This window comes from Mustela putorius, unplaced genomic scaffold (assembly GCF_011764305.1).
Source record: "Mustela putorius furo isolate JIRA1106 unplaced genomic scaffold, ASM1176430v1.1 tig00000095_pilon_pilon_pilon, whole genome shotgun sequence".
NCBI classification, from domain to species: Eukaryota; Metazoa; Chordata; class Mammalia; order Carnivora; family Mustelidae; genus Mustela; species Mustela putorius.
The window spans coordinates 20,043,505-20,057,184 of record NW_025421280.1 but is presented as its reverse complement, the minus strand read 5'-3'; the positions used below and the strand labels follow the sequence as shown (position 1 = coordinate 20,057,184).

Genomic DNA, 13,680 nt, shown 5'->3' with positions numbered 1-13,680 from the left:
ATTTTATCTATTTATCTGAGTGAGAGAGATCACAGAGGAAGAGGGAGAAACAGATTTGATGCTGAGCGGAGAGCCCAGTGTGGTCCCAGATTCCAGAACCCCAAGATCAGGACCTGAGCAGAAAGGCAGACGCTTAACCGACTGAGCCACCCAGGCTCGGGATTTTCTTGTTTTTCTTCCTGTGCACACCCTGAGGCCTGAGCCTGTGCAGTGTGCTCACGTTGGCCACACCAGAACTCGCAATGGACCATAAAAACTGTGTGGCCTCACGGGCTGCCCTTGGAAGAATAGTTCACGGGCACATTCTTGACTCAGCCCTGTCCCATCACATCACAGAGGGACCAGAGCCAACAATTACATCAACTCTCAGACCTGGCCACCTCCATGGGAGCACTGGGCAATTCCACAGAAGCAGAAGAGCCTCAAGTTCTTGGAAACAGGAATTAGCCAAGAAAACAGGTTCACGAAAAATAATAATATTATGTTCCCCTTAGAAATGTCCATCACTGGATGAACTGTGACTGCCTTAATGGCACGGTCTCCCCTGCTGCCAGACTAACCCCTGCCTGCATCATTCCCTTTGTTTTTATGGCTGCCTGATACCTATATCTGCTTTTTTATTGTCTTCCCTCTACCAGTAGTTAACTTTTTGCCCCTGCTGTATCCCCAATACCTAAAACAGTGCACAGCATTGGTAAGCATTAAGTGATATTTGCCAAATAAACAAATGAATGAACAATTAGTCTTGGGGCACCTGGCTGGTTCAGTCAGTAGAGCATGAGACTCTGGGTCTCAAGGTTGTGAGTTTTCAGCCCCATATCAGGTGTAGTATTTACTTTAAAAAAAAAAAAATAGAGTCTATGTGTTGCACCCTTCTATGTACTGGGCACATTTATTTAATCCTCCTGACACCCCTAGGAGGGAGATGTTACTGTCTTTTACAGTTGAAGAATCAGAGGTTTGGAGAGATAGAGTGATTTGATATAGGTCACAAGGTAGTGAGTGTCCCCAGAAACTTACTTTCCTTTACTGAAGGCAGTGGAACAGTCAAAAGATGAGAAATCCTATTGGGCAGTGATCCTCATCCCCTCCATCAGTAGCTCACACTACAATGAGGAGGGTTTGACGAGGGAAGGAAACTCCTTGGGAGATGGGTTCTAGCCCAGTCCTGCTCAGCTTCACAGCCTGGGATGCAGGCAAGGAGCCCAAGGGCCAGCAGAATGCCCAGACTCCAACCCTGGTTGAGATCTGGTTTCAGGCAGAAAGATGAGAAAGCTGCATACAGCAACTCACATGAGCCCAGGATGAACACAGTATCCAGGAACAGGTTAGTTGTCCCTTTCTGATGTTTCCCAACACAGTCAGCCACTGAAATTATTAGAACATACTGTTTTATTTTTTTTTTCCAGGTGGATCCAAGGTTTAATTTTTTTTTTTTAAGTGAGCTATAAAAATACTGAAGAACAAAGGGGAAATTTTCTAGAATCTTGGAGTGAAGGCTTTCTGAGTATGTCACCAAATTCCAGCAGCCATAAAAGAAAAAAAATGATAAATTCCTTTACATTAAAAATTAAAAATCTATATGGAAAAAGCCACCATCAAAACCAAAACACAAACAACAAACTGTAATTGGCTACCAAAAACATAATTGTATCTCATTTCTTTTTTTTTTTTTAAGATTTTATTTATTTATTTATTTATTTATTTTTAAGATTTTATTTATTTATTTGACAGACAGAGATCACAAGCAGGCAGAGAGGCAGGCGGAGAGAGAGAGGAGGAAGCAGGCTCCCTGCTGAGCAGAGAGCCCGATGCGGGACTCGATCCCAGGACCCCGAGATCATGACCTGAGCCGAAGGCAGTGGCTTAACCCACTGAGCCACCCAGGCGCCCCAAGATTTTATTTATTTATTTGACAGAGATCACAAGTAGGCAGAGAGGCAGACAGAGAGAGAGGAAGGGAAGCAGGCTCCCCGCTGAGCAGACAGCCCAATGCAGGGCTTGATGCAGGGCTTGATGTAGGGCTCGACCCCAGGACTCTGGGATCATGACCTGAGCCAAAGGCAGAGGCTTTAACCCACTGAGCCACCCAGGCACCCCTTGTATCTCATTTCAAAATAAAGAGCTCTGGGGCATCGGAATGGCTCAGTCAGTTGGGCGTCAGACTCTTGATTTTGGCTCAGGTCATGGTCTCAGAGTCAGGGATTAAGTTCCGAGGTGGGCTCCCTGCTCAGTGGGGAGTCCGCTGGAGATTGTCTCCCTCTGCCCCTCCCCTCACTCTCTTTCTCTCAATACATAAATAAATAAAATCTTAAGAATAAATAAATCAAGAGTTCTGAAATCAATATGAAAAAACCCAATGGCTCCCTAAGAAACTGGGCAAAGGATACAGACTATTCACAGAAAAAGAAATACAAATAGGTCTCTCAGAACTATGAAAAATTGATTATCCTTTCTCACTGAGATAAATGGAAGTCGAACTAGACTTGCATATCTTTACCTATAGGGAAAGATTAAAAACTTCAGTGAAAAACTGTCATGGTCAAATGATGGAAAAATAGGTTAATGGGAGAGCAAATCGGTGCAACCTTCATGTAGGACAATATCTACAAAATTGTGAACATGTATGCTCCCCTCCTTTTATGAATTGAGGTGAAATACATATAACATAAAATTAACCAGGGCACCTGGATGGCTGAGTCAGTTGAGCATCTGCCTTTGGCTCAGGTCATGATCTCAGGATCCTAGGATGGAGCCCCAATCCCCTGCTCCCTGCTCAGTGGGGAGCCTGCTTCTTCCTCTCCCTCTGCCTCTCCCCCTGCTTGTGCGCTCTGTCAAATAAATAAAATCTTTTTTTAAAAAAATTAACCATCTTAAAGTGATTAAGTCAGTACATTCACTATGTTGTACAACCACCATCTCTAGTTCTAAAACATTTTCATCACTCCAAAAGAAAACGGTATTTATCAAGCAGTTACTCCCTGTTCCTCCCTCCTCCAGCCTCTGGCCACCTGTAGTCTGCTTTCTGTTTCCATGGATTGACCTATTTTGGATATTTCATTTGAATTGAAAGATAAAACGCAAGACCTTTTATATCTGGCTTTTTTCATTTAGCATAATGCTCATCTACATTGTGGCATACAACAGTACTTGGGTTTTTTTAATAGCTGAATAATGTTCCATTGCCTGTGTATTCCACAGCTTGCTTATCCATTTGTCCATGATGTTTTTGTCATTTCCACCTTTGGGCTATTGTGAATAATGCTGGTATGAACAACGCATATGCCTTTGGCCCAACAGTTCATTACTAGGAACTGATCCTACCAATACGCCCTCACAAAAAAATGTAAAGCAAATAACTAAAAACCAGCTGAATGTCCACCACTGAGAGGCTAGCTATCTAAAATCTGCATTTTTGCAGAGACTACTCTGTAGCCTTAACAATAAGGCAGCTCTTCAAGGACTAATACTAAAAGAAGTATCTTCTATGAAAATGTCAGGTGTAGCTCATGGCATAGAGTACACTATCACTCGTGTAAAGAAAAGGAGAGAGGAGGAAAGATTTTACATAAATGTAATTTTAAAATTATTTAAAGTGAGATATAATTGACATATCACATTGTATCCGTTTTAGGTGTACAACATGATTTAATATTTGTATATTTCATGAAAGGATCACAGTAAGTTTAGTTAACATCCATCACTATGGGAGTTACAACTATTTTTCTTGTGATGAGAACTTTTAAGATCTGCTCTCTTAGCAACTTTCAGATGTGCAATACAGCAGTGTTAACTATAGTCACCAAGCTATAGATTACATTCCCAGAATTTACTTACCTTATAACTGGAAGTTTGTATCTTTTGACCAACTTCCTCCCATTTTGCCAACCCCCGCCCCCAACCTCTGACAACCAGCAGTCTGTCCTCTGTGTCTATGAATTTGGGATTTGTTTGTTTAGATTCCATGTACAAGTGAGATCACACAGTGTTTATCTTTTTCAGACTTATTTCATTTAGCATAATGCACTCATGGTCCATTTGTGTTGTTGCAAATGGCAGAATTCCCTTTGTTTAATGGCTGAGTAATATCCGTGTGTGCACACATGTGCGCAAGTGCCCTCCTCACTGTCTTCATCCATTCATCCCTCAGTGGACACTGATTGTTTCCATGTCTTAGCTATTGTAAATAATGCTGACGTGAACATGAAGGTGCCCATGGTTTCAAGATGTTAATTTCACTTTCTTTGGATAAATACCCAGAAGTGAAGTTGCTGGATCATAGGGTTTTATTTTTAATTTTGAGGAACCTCCATACTGTTTTCCACAGTGGCTGCAACCCATTTACAATCCTACCAACAGTGCACAAGAATTCCCCCACATCCTCGCCAACACTCATTATTTCTTGTCTTACAGGCAATTAATTAATTAATTAATTAATTATTTTGCTTGAATTTGCACAGAATATCTGGCATCTCTGGAAGGATCTGCAAGAAACTAGTAGTACTGGATGTCTCACAGGAGAGGAACCGCATGGCCAGGGAGGAGATGGGGTTGTGCGCGGAGACTTGTTACTAAATACACTTTCATACCTTTTGAATTGTTTTTTTTTTTTTTTAAGGCCTTTTTTCCCCTCCCAAAGTAATCTCTATGCCCAATTTGGGACTTGAACTCATGACCCTGAGATGGAGTGTAGCATATTCTACTGAGCCAGTCAGGCACCCCATCTTTGAAATTTTGAGTTGTGGGACTCAACAAACACTATTCTCATTGTGAGGGGAAAAAAATGTAGCATAAAAATCTTTTTCTTTTAAACTTTCTCCTCCCCACCCCCCTCCCCCACATGCTGGCTGAGTTAGCTGAGGAGAGGCGTCTGGCCAGGAGCTGGGGCAAGCTTGGGTTCATCTGAACAGTAGGGAGAAGGGTGTTGCCGGAGGGTGAGGATTTGCATGGCCCCCAGGATGGGCTCAGCCCAGGAATGAAGGGAGACCCACCCCAAGGAACCTCGCCTACAATTTCAGACAATAGAGATGGAAGTGCCTGGAAATTTCTGGAGAAAGAAAAAGGCAAACGGCCAATCCAAAAGTCTGGGAATGAGAGGGGCACTGGATTGTAGAAGCAGCAACAGTCAGAAGACAATGAAGAGAGAAGTCAGAATTCTGAAACAAAGTATCAGTAAAAGCAAAGGCTTTTGCCCCATGATGGGTGTAGAGCTTACTTTAAAGTGGGGCGTGGCTTTTGAGACAAATCTTTTCAGACTTGCAAGGACCCAGGGAATTACCTTCCAGTCATCCTTTCTTGGAAAGTTGTTAGAGGATGTGCTTCAGCAAAATGAGGTAGAAAACTAAGATAGTCAGGCTTGGGATCCAAACAAGAGTAGAGGCCGGAGGAGCCTCTGTGGCACTGACAGAACACTCAGGCCACCTTGGGATAGGGAGGATGGGATCACCATAGGACTCCACAGCTATACTGAGCAACAGACCACCTCTGCCACCCAGAGCTTCTCTGAATAGACTTGAGAGGATCAGATTCATCCCACCCAGGGAAGCCCAAGACAGTGGGTTGAAGCTTGTGTCATTTTATTTTATTTTATTTTATTTTACTTTTTTAAGAATTTATTTATTTATTTGACAGACAGAGATCACAAGTAGGCAGAGAGGCAGGCAGAGAGAGAGGAGGAAGCAGGCTCCCCGCAGCGCAGAGAGCCCGATGTGGGGCTCCATCCCAGGACCCTGGGATCATGACCCGAGCCGAAGGCAGAGGCTTTAACCCACTGAGCCACCCAGGCGCCCCGAGCTTGTGTCATTTTAGATTTTAAAACCCTCTGAGCCATTAGCTGGTGGGGGAAAGGAGGTCTGCCTCCTCAGGTAGGTCTGCCCCACCCTGGGTCCCTGGTCCCTGGTCTTTCTGTTCCAATGATAGGCCATAGCTCAGGTGTCCTCTAGAAAGCTTTTTCTGACTTTTCCCCACCCCCTTGCCAGCTGGACCAAGCACCATCTATCAGGACTTCACCACCAGAGCAGGGGAGCCCATCTCCATTAGTGCTGTGTGCCTGCCCCCAGTGTGGGGCCCCGGTGCACACAGTGGGGTCAGTAAGTTAGCCCCCAGGCTGCTCTGCACTGGAGTCATCTGAGGGAGGGGACATGGGACACAGCTTCCTGTCTCAAGAACAGCCCTCCCTGGGCAGGGGGACCCCCCAGTGAGGCAGGGCTGGCACCCAGAGAAGTAGGGCCTTGTGAACCTGTATGTTCCAGGCTTAGCCGTGGAGGCAAAGGAAGGGACTCCTCCTGCAGCCCTCCCCGGGGACCCTGGGCTAAGGGGCTCAGGGACTTTGAGGTGGCAAGCCTGCCTTTCTGGAGGCGGAAAGGGGAAGAGAAATCCCCTGGGGGCAGGGGGAGGTTCTGAGTCAGCTGAACTGTCATAATGGAAACAGCACACCCTGGGTATCAGGACACTTCTCCTCTGTGGCCTTAGAGACCTCTTATGAGACAGAAAGAACAGTCCTGTGCCAGGAGTTGGGCTTAAGTGACAGAAGGGTGACAAAGCCTCTGTTAACAGGCAAGGGAGACACTGCTGCTGACACCCCCCCCCCCACCCCGTGACAGCTGGTCAGCGGGGAAGAGACTGCAACATCTCTCCTCCAGCAAAGATGAAAGTCTTTCACTTCCTTAGTTCCAAGTCTGCACTCAGGTTGGAGCCTTTTGGGGACCACGAGTTCCCTTTGTCCACCAGCCAGTGAAGAGCCTGCTGTCTGTCCACAGAGGATATCTTGACTGGGGGGGGTGGGGGAAGTCATTTGAGAGGCTGTCCCCTAACTGGGGAGCGGCCTCCCGCGATGAGAAAGGCCAGGGTGACCACCAAGGCCCATCTACGGGGGTGGTGAATGAAGGCCACCTGGGAGAACCCAGTGCTCTGAGACTTACTCAACGCCTCAGTCTGACACCTCTAAGCACATCCTGTTCCCATCTTCCCCTTGCGCAAGGCTGGGGCCCAGCAGGAGGAGGCCAGAGGCTCTGCTGCGCGGGGCGGGGGACGGCTTGGACGCCCCGGCTGCCTTCATTCGACCCCGTCACTTCGCTGGGTTGGGGGTGGCCAGGAGGGCCTTTCCCGTGGCCAGGGCCAGCGCCACCCCGCGTGTGCAGCCGCACCCGGCCTGCTCGGGCGGGTGTGTGACGCGGGCAAGCCGCTGGGCTTCTCGAGGCCTCAGTTTTCTTGCCCGTGAAGTGGGCTTGACAACAGCCTCGGCTTCTCGGGGCCGTGACGAGGCTCAGCAGTCCCGGGGGCGCCCATGCCGCGCGCGCACTCCCCGCGGGAGGCCGGAGTTTGGGGGCGTCACCGCCCCGCCCCCGGCCCCGCCCCCGGCCCCGGCCCGCTTCCTCCTCCCGCCCGGCGCCCCGCGGGCAGCCCCCTGCCGCCGCGCCATGTCCGCCGGCTGGTTCCGGCGCCGCTTTCTGCCGGGGGGTCCGCTCCCCGCGCCGCGGCCCCCCCGGCCGCGCGCCAGCCCAGTGCCCTACCGGCGGCCCCGCTTTCTGCGCGGCTCGGGCTCGGGCTCCGGCCCCGCCGACGCCCCGCGCAGACCGGACGCCCGGCCTGTGCGCAGCCCGGCGCGGGGCCGCGCGCTGCCCTGGAATGCAGGCTACGCCGAGTGAGTGCCCCGCCCCGGGAGCCCACCCCCACCCCTCGGGTACCTACTCCCGTCCCTCGGGCTCCCCCACCCCGCCCCTCGGGTTCCCTCCCGCCCCGGCCCTGCTGGGTCAGCCCCAGAGCCGGGACCAACCTGGAAAATAGCCTAAGCTGAGCGAGTGCCCCCACCCCCGGCCAGTGGATAGCCCCCTCCTGTCCTCACCTGGGACTCTGGACAGCCTCCTCCCCCGACCCCCGCCAATCCCCGCCCCACCCTCTTCTTTGGAACTCCAGCCTCCCTCAGAGAGGCTTGCGACTTGGGAAGGACCTGCACCTCTGGGGCTTCCAGGATGAGGCAGGGACACTGGACAGAGTTCCAGCACTGTGGATCTTGGAGCTCACCGGCAGGCATGCATCTCACACTGGGTTGTGGCCTGTGCTGTATGGGACTGCAAATCTGGCTGAGATGGGGCGGAGGATAGGCAAAGGAGCCCAGATCTCCCCAAGCAGCACTCCCCCTCACCTCCCAGCCCAGGTCAGTGGGTAGTCTCCCAGGGAATCTGGGCCCCAGAGTTCTGCCTTAGTCTGAGGTTACTGATCAGTTCGGAAACTTAACACTGTCCAGGTGCCTGTCAGGGGCAGCATGGGGGCTGCTGCCTCAGAGGTAGGGCTGGTTCCTTCTGTGTACCAGCTCTGGTCTCTGCCCATGGGGGCATGGGTGTGTCCCTGAAGGGTCACTGGTCACTTACCGGCCTCAGGATCATCAATGCAGAGAAATCTGAGTTCAATGAGGATCAGGCGGCCTGTGGGCAGCTGTGCATACGGAGATGTGAGTTTGGGGCCGAAGAGGACCAGGAGTGGCTGGCCCTGTGCTCAGAGGAGGTGAGTGCAGCTGGGCCTATGCCCATCTTACAGGCTGGGACCAAGACTGCAAGTTGAGGTTCTTGCTTTAGTGTCCCACTCTGGGCCGGGGGACAACTGGCGAAGCCAGGCAGAGCCTGATGCCAAGCCCTTCCGGCACAGCTCCTGACAGGTCATTACTGGGCCCTGTTTGATGGGCACGGCGGTCCGGCTGCGGCCATCCTGGCTGCCAACACCCTGCACTCCTGCCTGCGCCGGCAGCTGGAGGCCGTGGTGGAGGGTGTAGTGGCCACTCGGCCCCCCATGCACCTCAGCGGCCATTGCGTCTGCACCAGTGATCCCCAGTTTGTGGAAGAAAAGGGCATTAGGGCGGAAGACTTGGTGATCGGGGCTCTGGAGAGTGCCTTCCAGGAATGTGTGAGTGTGGGCTTTGCCTGGGGAAGGGTCCAGGGACCTGAGGGGTATCCCTGCCCACAGCAGTGGTTTCCTGGGATCTTTGCACTGGGAGGACAGGATGGGGTTGGCTTGTTAGTAGTGATCATCGCTATCATCATAAGCCCTCCCATTTATCCAGTTGTGTGGTATGCGCCGGGGGCTTTTCCATGCCCCATACCTCATGCACCCCTCTGGTCCTTCTTGGTGCAGGGGTGGCTTTCCCTTCCTCAGTTCTGATTAGGACTTCCCTCCCTCCCAGGGGATACGCCTGGATCCTCTGACCACAAGGATCCTGGAGTCAGAGCTAGACCTTGCGTGGGGACCACCAGGCTTGCTGTTGGGGAAGTGAACTCTGGGGTGGGGACTGGGGACGGAGTGGTGTGATGGCAGTGCCAGCAGCAGCTCAGGTGGCTTCGGTTTGCCCCAGGATGAGGTGATCGGGCGGGAGCTGGAGGCCTCGGGCCAGGTGGGCGGCTGCACAGCCCTGGTGGCTGTGTCCCTGCAGGGAAAGCTGTATGTGGCCAATGCTGGGGACAGCAGGTAAGAGCCAGAGGGTAGGCAGGGCGGGGCGGGCAGGCGGGCACCAGAGGCACGGGGGACAGTGAAAGGGGGTTGGAAGTGGAGGGATGGATATGGGGACTGACTGGCTAAGTTGCTTACGTACCTGGTGTGTCAGCTGCCTGAGTGGATGGCAGATACCAGGGAGGGCAGGAGGCCTGAGCCTTTATTCTGGAGGCTGTAGGTAGTCATGGGGGCTTTGAGCAAGAGACTGGCATAGGCAGAGCTGGTCCCTGGTGGCTGGAGGAGGGGCCAACAGGATGGAGGCCATGAACGAGGGCGGAGTCTGCCCCACAGACCTCTCTTTGTCAACCCTGTCCAGGGCCATATTGGTACGAAAAGATGAGATCCGGCCCCTGAGCTCTGAGTTCACCCCAGAGACTGAGCGGCAGCGGATCCAGCAGCTGGTAGGTGTCTTGCAGAGGGAGGCTGTGGATCCCCAACTTGTGAGTCCCCAGTCACCAGAGGCCACCAGAGAGCCTGATCTGTGCCTGGCCTCCCTACCCGAGGCCTTTGTCTACCCCGAGCTTCTGGCTGGTGAGTTCACCCGACTGGAGTTCCCTCGGCGACTGAAGGGTGATGACTTGGGGCAGAAGGTTTTGTTCCGGGATCACCACATGAGGGGCTGGTGAGCGAGGTGGGCTTGGGAGACAGTGGGGAGAGCCCTGGTGTCCAGGCCGTGTGTGTGGACTTGGGGCTGTCCTCTTTCAGCCTGGGCAGGGTGGGCTCTGTGGTGCAGGGAGGTGAGGGGGTGGGTGGGGCCTGGGTTGACGCTGGGTCTGACCCTGGTAGGAGCTACAAGTGTGTGGAGAAGTCGGATCTCAAGTACCCACTGATCCATGGACAGGGTAGGCAGGTCAGTGAATGGCCCCCTCTTAAATTGCTCCCTGGAGAGGGGGGAGCTCCCTTCTTCCTTGTTGGGTGGACTGTAGCTGGGGTCACGGAGTTTGCCCCAAGGCTACAGGATGTCTGTCCCTCATCCCAGGGCACCTGAGGGCCACGGTACACTTCTGTGTGCTTTATTTGCACATTTGACAGCAAACAGCTGTCACCTCATGTCTCCCTTGTCCCCAGGCTCGGTTACTGGGAACATTGGCCGTCTCCCGGGGCCTGGGAGACCATCAGCTCAGAGTCCTGGACACAAACATTCAGCTCAAGCCCTTCTTGCTCTCTGTCCCACAGGTGAGTGGCCCACAGACAGTCCACACCAGCTTCCGTCTGCCCAGAAAGGCAGACGACGAGGCTGGCGGGAGCAGGGAAGGGAGTGCTGAGGGACCCTCAGGCTTAACTTGCAGGTAACCGTACTGGATGTGGACCAACTGGAGCTACAGGAGGAGGATGTGGTTGTCATGGCAACTGATGGTCTCTGGGATGTCCTGTCCAATGAGCAGGTGGCACAGCTAGTGCGGAGCTTCCTCCCTGGCAACCGAGAGGACCCACACAGGTACTGTAGCTTCAACGACACCAGGAAGTAGTTGTGGCCGAGAAGACAGCGCTGGTGATGAACCTGGCTCAGGACAGGTGGTCAGGAGCAGAGAAGGCTATCTCAAACTTCTGGGGGGTGATGGTGGGTCCCCAAAATCTCTGGGTTCAGAAATCCCCAGGACCAAAATCTCCATGGTCCAGCCTGTGGCCATCCCATGCTTGTGGCCTTGCCTGGCCCTACAGCTGGACTGCATTGTTTGGGTCCCCACATGTCTAGCCGTATGCAAGTTCTCCCTGAGGACTGCCCTTGCCTCTCTGCTCTGGCTCCAAAGTGCATCCGTAGGATGATCCCCACAGGTTCTCGGAGCTGGCCCAAATGCTGATACACAGCACACAGGGAAAGGACGACGGTCCCACAGGAGAAGGGCAGGTGTCCTACGATGACATCTCGGTGTTCGTGATTCCCTTGCACAGCCAGGGCCAGAGGAGCGATGGCCACTGAGGATTCAGACACTATACCCCAGAACCACTCTGGGGCCGAGTATAGTCCGGGCATCCCTCCATCAGTCAACAGCAGGCCTACCTGCCCTGCGCCAGACACGATGGGTTGATCCCACATCCCAGCCCATCTCAAGGAGAGCATTTACAGCAGGCAGTCAGAGCTGGAAGAGTACGGAGAGCCCTGCTCCCCAGGTCCCTCTTCAGGCAGGCAGGGCAAGAGCGCAGTTATCAGGAACCTCCCTTTACAATGTAGGAAACCCATGTGGGGCTCCTCTGACAGGGTCTTTGCAACTCAACGTTATTCCCAGATGGGGACAGCCGGACTAGGCGCTGGCCATGAATGCTAGGAGGGGCAGAAGAGCCTGTTTGAATCTAGGTCTCCAACCCATGAATGTCAGAGTATTTACTCAATAACCTCCAAAGCCTATGGAGGGTGCCTTATGGGAAGCTGTGGGTAGCCTCCTGTCTGCTCAACAGCCATCTTAAATCAGCCCTTTGAGAGACCAGCCCAGCCCAGCCCAGCCCGGCTCCCCTCTGCCACTGGAGGTGAGGCCCAGGCCCAGGTGCTAAAGGTGGGGCAGAATAGAAAGAAGCAAGAGGAGCCCCCCAGTTTGCTAAGCCAGGAATGTCCCTGATAACTCCCTCCTGGCCCCAGCTCTGCCCCAAGCTGATGTGCCAGCAATGTGGTTTTGTTGCTCCCCGTCCCCTCCCTATTATTAAATGTTTGTGTGCTGAAGACTCTTGTGAATCATGAACTGCTTTTAAGCTTGGCATTATAGTACACTTTCTTGCTCATTCTTGTTACTTTCCATACAATCAATCTTTGCTCCCCCTTGCAAGTCTGCCTATAGTCAGGACTGCATTTTCTCCGAGGGCCTCTCTAGTCCCCAGTATGGGGTGAGCCCCAGTGAGAGAACTGTGGTTCAGGGAACAGAAAAGTCTCTGCTACCATCTGCGGGCCCCTGGGTTGAAGTACCTTCTGGTACACCAACATTAACTTGGTTTTGCATGACGATTTCAATAAACCAAGAATTAGTTGGAGACAAATCACTCAGTGTTCCAGAGCTTGCTGTCTAATGAACAGCTTAGTTCTCCACCTTCCCCACCAGACTGTCATCACCTAGCACTTGCCAAGGCCCGGGTGCTTGGGAGCACTTGTTGAATTACAAGGCGACCACCTTTATGACCTCAGCCTCACACTCCTACTTTAGTTTACAACGGGGACAAATTCTGTTCAGGCATCTCGCAACCCCAGATGGGGACCAGGAGGGACATGGGCTAAGAAGCACCAGAACTGAAGGTAAAACTTACATGTTTATACTATCGGGGAGGTTCTCAAGCCCCCTTTCCTACCCATTAACTCACTTTATTTTTATTTTGTGCCCCCCTCCCTTTTTTTTTAAGTAAGCTCCATGCCAGTGTAGAGCTTGAACTCATGATCCTGAGATCAAGAGTCACATGTTCTACTGACTTAGCCAGCCAGGAGCCCCTCATTAACTCATTTTAGACGCTCATTTCCTGTACATTCTCCAGGGAAGGGGTAGGGAAAACTACCAAAATTTCTCATTTTTCAGTCCTGTCCCACAGCCCCACACTTCTGGACTTCCGTATGTCCACAGCTAGGTCCTGACACCCCGGGGACCCCTGAAGCACGGGCAGCCTCTCCAGGCCTGCTCCAGTTGGGCGGCTAGCCGAGGCACAGCGCGCCTTACCAGCCTGCAGTTCCACTTCCTGTCTTCAGCAGCCGCCCCCGCCCCCGGCAGTGTGGGCAGCACCCTGCGCCTGCCTCTCCCCCACATCAACTGCTCAGGCAGCTCACCCTGGCAGCCCGCTGCCTGCTCTTGCTCCTCACACAAGGCTGAAGCACAGCGGGTCTCTGGACGGCCTAAGCTACAGGAGTAGTGGCTGCAGGGACCGCCACACTCACCTGCCGTGTCCGTGTGGCTCAGCAGAGCCATGTGATGTGGCAGGCCTCCTCCAGGCTGTGTGGGCCGCCTCCTTGAGCAGTCTACCAGGAGAACCTATGCGCGGCCTATTGCTCACAAGCTGGGATGTTCCCTCCGAGGCTCTTCGTAACCCTTGGCCACCCTCCAATGACCATGGGCAGAGTGGCAGGCCCGAGGAGGTCTTCTCTGGTTCAAGGGAGCCAGGAAACGGCAGGCAGCTCTGAGGATACTGAGTTAGTGCATGGACTCTAGGAGTTACCAACTCACCAGCCAAGCAAGTGGTTATCAAGCTACTGGCCAGGTCCTCTGCCAGAACTAGAGCAGGAGCCTCAAA

General features: G+C 52.8%; 1 protein-coding gene across 3 annotated transcripts; it reads left to right on the top strand.

Moving 5' to 3' along the window:
- The first annotated feature begins 7,364 nt into the window (after positions 1-7,364).
- Positions 7,365-12,136, top strand: PPM1M (protein phosphatase, Mg2+/Mn2+ dependent 1M). 3 transcript variants are annotated; one of them, XM_045079283.1, is made up of 10 exons: positions 7,369-7,642; positions 8,379-8,502; positions 8,644-8,898; positions 9,344-9,456; positions 9,797-9,881; positions 9,984-10,102; positions 10,267-10,330; positions 10,549-10,656; positions 10,770-10,918; positions 11,257-12,136. In XM_045079283.1, the coding sequence occupies exons 1-10, from the start codon at positions 7,419-7,421 to the stop codon at positions 11,399-11,401; spliced, it is 1,386 nt and encodes a 461-aa protein (XP_044935218.1). In that variant the 5' UTR covers positions 7,369-7,418; the 3' UTR covers positions 11,402-12,136. The 3 variants fall into 3 exon arrangements, with proteins under 3 accessions (XP_044935221.1, XP_044935216.1, XP_044935218.1); XM_045079281.1 differs by having other exon boundaries at positions 7,368-7,642; positions 9,797-10,102; XM_045079286.1 differs by lacking the exon at positions 11,257-12,136 and having other exon boundaries at positions 7,365-7,642; positions 9,797-10,102; positions 10,757-10,892.
- The last annotated feature ends 1,544 nt before the right edge of the window (positions 12,137-13,680 follow it).

What these genes read in the sequence shown, in the direction of transcription:
- PPM1M (XM_045079281.1), top strand. Translation starts at nt 7,419, where the DNA reads ATGTCCGCCGGCTGGTTCCGGCGCCGCTTTCTGCCGGGGGGTCCGCTC. An exon ending in TGGAATGCAGGCTACGCCGA is followed by an intron (nt 7,643 to 8,378) that starts GTGAGTGCCCCG and finishes TACCGGCCTCAG; the next exon opens with GATCATCAATGCAGAGAAAT. An exon ending in TCTTGCTCTCTGTCCCACAG is followed by an intron (nt 10,657 to 10,769) that starts GTGAGTGGCCCA and finishes CTTAACTTGCAG; the next exon opens with GTAACCGTACTGGATGTGGA.